This window comes from Rhincodon typus, chromosome 1 (assembly GCF_021869965.1).
Source record: "Rhincodon typus isolate 14 chromosome 1, sRhiTyp1.1, whole genome shotgun sequence".
Taxonomy (NCBI): Eukaryota; Metazoa; Chordata; class Chondrichthyes; order Orectolobiformes; family Rhincodontidae; genus Rhincodon; species Rhincodon typus.
In genome coordinates, this window is record NC_063332.1 from 134912569 (window position 1) to 134923553 (window position 10985).

At 37.4% G+C, this 10985-nt stretch overlaps 1 protein-coding gene across 1 annotated transcript in view; it reads right to left on the bottom strand.

The window, feature by feature from the left end:
• The window catches only part of LOC109913138 (hedgehog interacting protein), a 166038-nt gene extending 155555 nt beyond the window's left edge, over nt 1–10483 (bottom strand). The window contains exons 1-2 of the mRNA XM_048607389.1: nt 9874–10483; nt 1966–2161 (exon numbers count right to left, since the gene is read on the bottom strand). Coding sequence (XP_048463346.1) covers nt 1966–2161; nt 9874–10137 — 460 coding nt within the window. The 5' untranslated portion in view covers nt 10138–10483. The remainder of the gene's footprint in view (nt 1–1965; nt 2162–9873) is intronic.
• Nucleotides 10484–10985: the final 502 nt, after the last annotated feature.

Genomic DNA, 10985 nt, shown 5'->3' on the forward strand with positions numbered 1-10985 from the left:
TTTTTTTTTGTGTTCAATGTCATCTCTCTGCTGTTCAATGCACTATGCCATAGCACTACGGATAAGGCAAAGCATTCCAGAATGAAGTCAACAAGAAAACACACAAGTTTGCCCTCCAATTATCTCTTTCTCCCCCTACAAGCTATCCATGCTGGGAATTTATCATGCAAAGAATTGCAATGATTCTATGTTGGAAATAACATTAGAGAAACAATATTCTACCATTTTTTTGGCCAAGTACATTACTATTTCAACAGAGTAAAACACTAGGCCACCCACAACTACAGTAACTTAATTTACATACTATAAACCTAAAGATTCAGGTTTCATTAATTAGCTGTACGTTGCAAACAACACTTGTCTGTGGTGTGTAACTGCATGACAATCTAATTATTCTCAGTGATTTCAGCTATTATAACAATGGAAAAAAAAACACAATCTAAAACATCCAAATGAGTAGGCAAAACCTCAATATTTTCAGAGTAATGTATATACCCTTATTATATATGCTGATTTGAAGTCAAGTAACTTTTTTGAAATTAAAGATTGTTTTCAGTGTTACTAATATTGTGGATACAAACAATCATTTACAAGCTTTTAAAAAAATCTTCATTTTGGATGATTTTCTTGGATTTGATTAGTTCCCGTTGCATAATTCTCTTGAAACTTAATTCTAATTGGGTACTCTAAGCAAATACAATTAGGGTGCTTGTCAATGACCACTCTGTCAACAGAATTTGTTTTCTATTTTTAGTATCAAAACAAAAGCTTTCAATTAGCACCGACCTCTGCAATAGCAAGTGGTGCCACATGCTGATTATAAGCATCTGTCTAACATAGGAAAATCATCAAGCTTGGCTGAAAAACAGGCTGCTAGTTCACTTATGCACACCCCTGAGACACATCCATGTCCCAGTGCTGAAGTTATGCTTTCATCTGGTTATCTTCCAAGACAACCTGGGTGGTCACCCAAAGCACTTGACATCTTGATGCACTTCAGCAGTTTTACATATACACAAACTTTGTAGAAAAATAAATTTGTCATTCGTCACCACATACGTTGATCTGAGAAGCTTGGTTCCTGTGGCACCAGCTCCTGTGCTGCTCAAGACACTCCAATTAACTCTTTAGCTCAGTTCAACAGCATTTTTTAAAAATTTAAGTAGCAATTCTCAAAATTGGGAGGACGAGGTCACCAGGGTCAGGGATTAGTTAATTTTTTTTTGAGTGGGAAAAGCGAACAAAAAGTCCCCAATGCATTATTGTTTGTGCATAATATCCACCAAAATCTAATCTGTTATGACTGCCTAGCATGCAGGCTTGGAAAATCCCATCCCTCCCTACCCCCAACACCAGTTCAGTCTTCAGGGAATGTGATAAAGAGCAAGAACCAGCTGCATGCAGGAAGCTGTAGGAAAGAGATCGGCAGTTCGTGGATAAAATAATATTTTCATTTTCCAGGAAACTTTGGAATATCTGCAAAACCACAGAAGAAGGCATCAAGAGATCTCTCTTAGAAGCTTTTCTTTAAAGAAAGTCTTGTGCTGAAGTTTAAATACTGTACACAATATTAAAAAGGTAAGCCTCATTACAATAGGATTCACCTCACAGAATGAGATGCAGAGTGAAATGTCATACATCCCGTATCATGCTGCAGTAGTATTAAAAAAAACTTTCATCGTATTATCAATGATACCTTTAATTGCGTAAAGGAGTGGCAAAAGCTTTTCCCAAATGTTCCAATGCCAAGCAAGGTGGCAGCAACATCTGTCACCAGTTCTGAAATAATAATTTTTCAGTAAGCATTCACTTTGTTTAATTGTGCCCATGACCACCACTTTTCATTGAATAAACAGAGAAGCATGGCTCTGCTATTGATACCCCCGCCACCTACACCTCCCCCCCCCACCATGTTGATTCATAATGAATTAACAAGATATGAGGATTTGTGTGAATTCAGATTACCTGCTATGTGGCTTCTGCAGGCAAAGTAGAATTGTTCACAATAATCTCTGCACAATATGGGAAAAGTTAGCTCATTAGCTGATGTGCCTTCTTGGTCAGATACGTGAAATAAATTCTGTGCATGTGGTGAACATTCAGCACACTTTATTTCCTCCAGCAATCTTGCACATTCTGTGTTGTTTGTAACAGAAAATACCTGAAAATCAAACAGCAGAAAGATGTAAGCAAACTGACTTAAAAAGAAAACCACCACTGACTTGGACAGAATATCTGCTTTACTTAGGATAATTACTGTGTTCTTTAACAAATACAAGTTAGAATTTTTCCTTGATTTTAAACCTAATTAATAAATACTTTCTGAATTCCTGGGTGTATTTGCTGCTTCTTTTCTTCCATAAACTATGTTATGGGTAGAATAAAAGTTTGAAAAGATAAACTATGAAGCATCAACATGAAAAATTCCAAGTGTCACAGCAAATTAGAAAACCTTTACTCAGGCCACAACAATATGTATGTTTTCCATTATCTTACGATCCTACCTCAAAACCCCCCACTATAGGAATTCTCAGTGGGAGTTCTACTGATGCCCTTTTGGTCTGCAATGTTCTGAACTGTGATTATAAAACTTAAAAGAAATAATAATGGTTATAAAATACATCATTCAGCTCCATAAAACTATAAATTTCCTCAAGTTACTTTCAATGGAAAAATATTACAGCTAAATTAAATTACAAGGGAAGTGTTGGCAGATTACATGTTTTTGCTTATAACTATACTGAAATTGCTAAAACCACAACCTTTTTTTCTGGGATGCCTGATAATCTGAATTTTCCATCTTTGTAATGCAAGTTATCCTATTTTTCTATTTAGAATGTTGAACTGGCTACTAATTTACAGATAGCATTGTTAAATTAAACAGTGTAGTATGCATGTAAATAATTTAATGTGCATCCCACCTACCACTGAGCAGTTGAAGGCATTCTGTGAAAAGGGATTTCACTGCCACGTTCACATTTTTAGTTGGTTTGTAGTGACACAAGAAAATAAAGCCACTTTCCTTTCATAATTGTCTTCCCTAATCTGAAGCTGCACAATTTTAGTCCAAATCTGTCATATTTAAAGTTTCATTTGGAAGAAATTCCAGTGTTACAACTAGCATAGAGACAAAACTGTTACATTCTTAACAAAATCATCCAAAGTCAAATGCTGCTTCTTTAAAAACTTATTTCAGTCATGCTCTGAAATGTCTAAAGCTCGACTTACAAACCTTGTTTTTCTTTAAAAAGACATAATGAATTATATACCAGCACATTGAAATCAACCAAAATTATTCTGATTCTGCTTGTCAGCTGTCAATTAACAGCCTCTCTTCTAGCCAGCTCATACTCTAATTGCACTATTAAGAGGTGTTTTTTTTACAAGAGGCATATGTTGCTGAAGATCCTAATCACTGCAAACACTTACTATTTCTGGAATGTGTTTTGAGTCACCTATAAATGAAACAATAGATTAGGTAATAGGATTATATAAATTAGCTAAAATGAAATACAGTATTTTTTCTGTTTATTTCATGTTCTTTCCACACAGTGGGACTTTCACATTTTTCTCTGTGTGAGGTCTGCAGAGTACATACCCATGAAGAGATAGATAGAGCCATCATTATAACACACCCCTGATGCTCTCTCTCTTATTGGAAACAATGGGAGCGCACACAGGGCAATACAAGCATGCAATGATTAGCCCTTTTGCATCTGTTGCATGCATAGTAGAACTTGTTATTATTGTCTACAGTGAGAAAAAGTACAGCTAGATCATGTGAAGTAGTTCAAAGGATGCATTTCAAACTCTAGTCAAAACATGCATAAAACTAAAGTTTACTTCTTTGTACTAGTTGAACCAAGAATTTGAATGTGAAAAGAAGTAACACTTCATTGGTGCATACACTTCACTTGCCCTTCGGTCCATAAAACAATCTCAGTCCTGGAACTCCATACCATGCATTTACTTCTCATGTTCACCCTCACTGATTATATGTTCCTCATATGATAATAGCACCATGCTACGAGTGCTCTTCTGTTTAAAAAAAAAGTGAGTTTTGATAATGGTAGCTATTGATTTTTCTTAATTGGTTGACCTCTGGAGTTTTTCAAAATTTATGGATATGTTCATTAATCCCATGCTCTTAGTGCAAAGTTATGCTCAAAAAGCATGAATCAGAGAATAATCAGCACAACCATATCTCTAATTCAAATTACCTTCTAGCGCAGCAATCCACTTGGCTTATAGCACTGGTGAATCTTGTTTTATATAATATTCAGCCTACATCCTCACAGTTGCTACTAGAAGGTGTTCACCACCACTATTGGAAGTTGAGCATGTTATTAGCTCAATTATCTCTCCAATGACAGACCTCCTTCACACACTTGCAAATATTTTACTAACATAGATAGAAAAATGATGAAATTTTTCTTTCTTTTGCATTATTTCAACGATCATTCCAAGAAAACACAAGTTACTCCTGAGTCTGAATATTGTAATCCTGATGGAGAACAAAAATGCTGTAATTGTATTAGGTAGCAACTGGAAAGAGACCTGAAAACTGCATTCAGCTTGGAAAACCAGTGGTTACTAAACTGCAGATTGGGAAAAAAAAGTTTATTTTTAAATAAAATTCTCCAGGTTGAGCATAGGATATTATCTTCACTATTTATATATTCCTCTACATAAGGTCTTAACTGTGAAACAACAGGAATTTTACAAGTCAGTTGATACCTTCTACGAACAAAAACTAAGCATTCGCTTAGCATCTATAACACCATTCTGAAACCAACTTTGTGAAATATGCAAAGTCACCATTCTCTTTTCATGTGATGGCTCAGAATAAAAGTTGGAATAAAAAAAACTTTGCATGATTGGCAGGCAGTTCGTGGTCATCTGAATAGGAAACTGATGTACAAACATAAGGCTACTAGGCTACCTACTAGGTTGCAAAGAAAATTAGTCTTAAGCCATAAAGATTTTTCACTAGGACTCAAATTTTTACATTACTCAGATACTAAAGGAAAGGAAACATGATAAGGTTAAAAGACGCAGATGTATTAAACCACTTGTTTTATTGTACTGTGTCAATGCTCTTTTATCAAAAGGGATATATGCACAAACCATACCTTGCAGTGAATACTAATGGCCATTACAGAATAAACATCAGACAATTAATTTTCTAAAATGTACTTTAAAGGTTGGAATTTATAATAACACATCAGTTTTAAAATTTTACCTGGAATGTTACTGAAAGGTATGACTTTTCAAAGGACATACAACGTAAAGGCAATTAAAGTTTTTTTTAAGTTTTCCTTTCATGCAAGTCTTGGTTTAAAAGAAAAATATACAATACAGAAGTGTTCCCCCAACATAACACTTTCTGAACCCCTTGCAAAGGTGGACAAACATTATCTGTATCTTCAATAACTATTCTGTGCAGCTTTCTACCTACACGGAGGAAAATCAAATACAATACGCAAAGCGTGCTGACACTAAGTTGAGAAGAGTGAAACTGCAGAGATAAACTTACATAACCAAAGCTCAGCTTTTAAAAACCTCATGATCGTAGGAGGAAGGAGTCAAGGAGCTTATGGTCTTCGGAAGGAAAAGCAGAGCTGGACCATAGCAACTAAATATCTCTTGGCATACAATTTATGCTATAAGTGGAAGTTTAAGGGCCAATTAGAATCTGTACAGCTTTCTTGTGGTACAAAAGATGACAACTGCAAACTTGGAACTCACCAACTACCAAAAATGCAAATTAATAGGTTGCAGTACGCTGATATTAATGACAAATTATGCAAAGCATTGATTTGAATTCTGTTAGTAAGATAAAAAGTGAAATTCATTGCTCATATGTATTATGTTCCCCTTGTTTAATTATGCAACTGAACAGTTTCAGTTTGTTACTAAGTAAAAAAATAAATCCATACCACGTCAATTCTACAGCCACCCTGATCAACATATGTAATTATGGACCGCAGACTATTAACCTGATTTTGTTTAGCACAGATGTCCTGCATAACGGTTATGGAATTGTATAAAGCTTTAACACAGAAAATGTTTGAAAAATTTCTAAAGCTACTGGAAGCCAATAATTTTTAACACCAGAGGCTGTTTTATACCGTATACTTTTTAAAGGTGTTTAAAAGCACCGAGTTAGCTCAGAACAGGTGTGTGAAAACTCCAATCAAAAAGTATTACATTGTAGGTACATGGGTGGTCCAAATAACCAGAGAGTAAGGAATCATTATACTTACTGCCAGTGGATAAGTTTTGATAATATTGTAGTGGAAAGTGTGACTGGGGCTTGTATCTATTGTAAAGCTATTTCAACATGCTGTCAGAAGGAAAAAAACTGATTCCCACACTCAGTACATTGGGTCATGATGAGAAGGTAGGTTTCTGTTAGAATAATAGGCCAGGTATGAAGTTAATACTAAGCAAGTTGGTGGCAGTCGACAGTGAAGTGGGTTTTCTAACATTACAAAGGAATCTTGATTAAATGGCCAATGGACTGAAAATGGCAGATGGAGTTCAATCTGGATAAATGCAAGGTATTGCATTTTGGTACAACAAACAGAGGTAGGACTTACACAATTAATGGTAGGGTCTTGGGTAGTGCTGTAGAGAGAAGGACCTAAGGGTACAGATACATAATTCTTTGAAGTTTTCATCACATATAGACAGGGTGCTTAAAAAGACATTTAGCATGCTTGCCTTCATTGCTCAGTCCTTGGAGTATAGGAATTGGGAAGTCATGTTGAGGTTGTACAGGATATTGGTGAGGCCCCTTCTGGAGTACCGTGTCCAGTTCTGGATGCCCATTTATAGCAACGATATTATTAAGCTGGAGAGGGTTCAGAAGAGATTTGCCAGGATGTTGCCAGGTATCAAAGGTTTGATTTATAAAGAAAGGCTGGATAGGCTGGGACCTTTTCACTGGAGTGTAGGAGGTTGAGAAGTGACCTTACAGAAGTTTATAAAGTCATTAGGGATATAAATAGGGTTAATGGTAGGTATCTTTTCCCTAGAATGGGCGATTTCAAGACTGGAGGCATATATTTAAGGCGAGAGGAGAGAGATTTTAAAAAAGATATGAGGGGCAATTTTTTTTTTTAAAACAGAGGGTGGTTTGCTTGTGGAGTGAACTTCTTGAGGAAGTGGTGGATGTGGGCACAATTATAACATTTAAAAGACACTTGCATAAGTACATGAATAGGAAAGGTTTGGAGGGATATGGGCCAGGAGCAGGTAGGTGGGACTAGTTTAGTTTGGGATGATGTTCGGCATGGACTGGTTGGACCAAAGGATCTGTTTCTGTGCTGTATTTGTCATGTGGCTCTATAATGTAGCTGGAAATATTTTTAGGGAAACTGAAAAGTTTGAAGTGTTTAGCGAGAGCTTCCAATTATTAAGAATTAAGTAGCACAATGATTTCTCCCATTGAGATGTTAGTTTGAGAATAAGCACCAGTCGTGAATATGAAAGAGTCAAAGTGGATATAACAGACTAATTACATGCTTGTATTATATGCTCAGGTCATGCATAATCATAGCATAACAATTCAAATTGATTGCATTGAATGACAAAAAGTATATTCAGTGCATTTTCCTCATGCATATTTTTCTTCATGAAGCAATAGTAGCATGAAATTCCAGTTCAGGAGCTTCAAGTTTGCCTGTCAAATTTTATGCGTCAGTTCAGTAAGGTTTGCCATTACTCGGGAAGGCCATTAGATGGAGCACCACATGGAAATTGTTGAAGAGGAAATATTGAAATTCTCTGGCTCCTTTCAACCACCCCCTGCAGCATCACTACTCAACTTTGGAAACCGCAAAATTGTGTCAGTGTGGTCATATGGATGTCTGTTGCCCCAAGATTATCCCACCCACCTGGCTGTGAGATGGCTCACTGTAAAGAATATCTGGGGAGAAAAATACATTATTTTTTTAAAACCAAGAATTGGAATGATGATGGGAACCAAGTGACTTAATGTGGAAGCAAGCACAGCAATCTACCAATCTGATTGTGTTCTTCCCCCACTGAAAGTACATTTCTTTTGAACATTAATGCAAGTTCCAAATCTCTGATACATTCATCAATTGCTTCGTTTTTGCAGGAATGTATTCTAATGAGATTGCACAATGCAGCCTATTTAACACTGAGTACTCAAACTACTCGTTAACTATATTTAATAACGTGTTATTCTCGTACTCAACAACAAACCAGAAATCTGACAAAACCAATTCAACAAAAATCTGTTTAATTTCTTGAAACATCCTACTTGTTATGCACTTGCTTTTTCTGGCTGCTAAATAAATTATTGCAACATTTAAATTGAAAAGAAAATTGCATTCTCCAATAATGTCTCGTTTTCTCTTTTTGTTACTCAGTATAACAGATGAAGCCGTCAAGCTGCACGTGATTAAACATAACACATTGAAATGCTACCAAAAATTCAAACATTATCCTAACATGCTTCGGAATGATTAGTGTTGCTATTGACTAATGTAAAACATGTGTGCAGTCCTTCTTTCATCGTCAAATTACTCAAAGCAGAAGTAAGACTTAATAATTTGATCCTTTCATACAGGTCATTTTTACCGCTGGATGAGTTTGTTGGTCAGTTATATTTGTATAACAAAGGAATTGTTAGTACAATAGCACGAGCAGTTGATCTGTTGATCAGTATGAGGGGAGCACACTTGAAAATGATCCCTTGGACGAACTTGGCTCTCAAATTATCCCAAGTAGAAAGAACACGACGCTGTAACACAGCCAAACTAAATTTACGAATAAGTTCTTCCTTAACTAACCATGTGGTCAGAAAACAAGCTGTCCAAAACACTTGAGGCATTTGCGATTAAAAAAAATTGCGAAAATATATATATCAAGAGGCATCATGAGAATATCATGCATACTAAACACTTCCAAATTTGTTCGTTTTAAGTATGAATGATGGGAAAAGTTCAGCGCTAATATCAGCACTACTTACTCATTTACGTCTACAGACTGTTAACATAGTAATTCCGATGCAAAAAATTATTTTGTCCCTCTCAAATATGGCTAAATATAGTAGAAATAAGAAAAAAAATCTACAGCTGAAAAATTTACAGCAAGGCGTTCTCACTCATCTGGGAATAGAAATAGTGGAATAAATGCTTACTCAAAAGGCATGAACGTTTGGACAGGGCTTAGACTGAAGGAGAATGATGTTCTCCAGTTTCACCCATTAGTGAACCAACTAACAAACACAATGGTGTTGTTGTTATTCTTTTGCCATAAGCAACAGGACTCTGTGTGTGGGCAACAGTTTAGTGGGGAGGAGGATAAGTCGACCCCTTTTTGTCCTATTGATTTTTTCTATTTGCATGACTTGAGCAAATTAAATGATGCAATATGGCTTTTTGTTACAAAACAAAGTGAAAAATACCACCCAGACGCATATGTTGATTCGTAGAAGCTGTTTACATGAGAATAGAGTGAAATCTACCGTGAACCTAGCATAAAAATTCGATTCAGTCTGGGTATTTCTTATTATGTTGAGGCCAACAACGCTTTAACACGAGCGTCCTTCATCAGACCTTGACATCTACAGTGCTACAACTGTGGAGTATTTTCAAGTAAGAACATCACCTGAAGACATCACACGTGCATTCTCTAACCTGAGATTGTCAATGTGATTATGATTAGCGTCTCTACCTCAAACACTCCAGTAAAAGCTTTATTCCCAAAAACTAACCCTGTCAAGCGCAATCTTTACTAGAAGGTGATTGATAACCGAAGTCACTGGTCTGCCCTCAGTGTAATGAATACTTCGTTTAGAACGTGCATTCTATTCAAACCACGGCGTGAAAATTTTACCTCAGAGTCCAGGAACTGGGGGAAGTGTCTATTCCTGGGGCAGCAGGACAGTCGGCTGTAGAGTTTATGACAGATATACCCATTGGCGTCGAGTGCCAACAGTCTTCTATCCCTCTTCTTCAAACGGCGCGGTGCACTCCCATCCAGGCATCTCCTCACTGGAGATTTCTCACTCTCACGCAACTTGGCTTCGCTGTCAAGAAAGTTGGCGGCCACAGCCAGCACCAGGGCAAACGTTAACGACACTTTGGCATTCATCTTCATCTTTCAAATATTACGAGATATTATAAATCCTCTCTCTTCCCCTTTGCTTCACTCAAAACTACTCGTAACTTCTGAAAACAGAAATTCACTATCTTTTCTGTGAAAGAAGCGCCATAGAATAAACATACACTTTTTGTTCCTTTTGCAAACTGTTATCTGAATGCAGATGGCAGAGGCTGAGGTGCAACGGTTTGAAGAAACGGCAACAGCTGCTTGTTGCCGCCAGCTGTCGCGTGAAGGACTGGCGGGCAGACTCTCGCACGCAGCCCCGTGTTCTCGCTCGCTTCGGGTGTACGATGTTAGCAGGTAGCTCGAGCGTGTGGGTGGCGAGCTCACTCTCTCCCAACATGATATCACCGTCTCCCCTCCCCGCCCCCAGACCCACTCCATAACAATCGCGTGCACGCGCCCTCGACGTCAGCACCGAGACCCACGGGTGCGCGCGAAGGCAATGCGCTCCAGCTGCTGCCGGAGTAAATGCCCAAGAAGAGTCACACATTTAGCAACAAGTGTAACACGAAATTCTTTTATCCTCCCTGATTTGGTGAAAAAAATCTTTCTGTTTTTGACACCCTTGTTGTGAGGCAGCGATGACTATCTAATCATCCTCACTATCTCTCCTTCCTTTCTCATCTTTTGGCTGAGGCTTTCCGCAACTTTCCGTTCACAGAGAAGTTACGCCGCAATCCTGGATGGTTTTCCTCACTGCTCTGTGATGTTCTAAGTGCCATGTGCTTCCGTATTATTTCATAAGAGAGTAACTGTAGCAACTTATTCAATGAAACGACACCCGATGGATCTAGCAACTACTTGTTCCGACAGTAGGATATATGAAGTTTATCTATGCA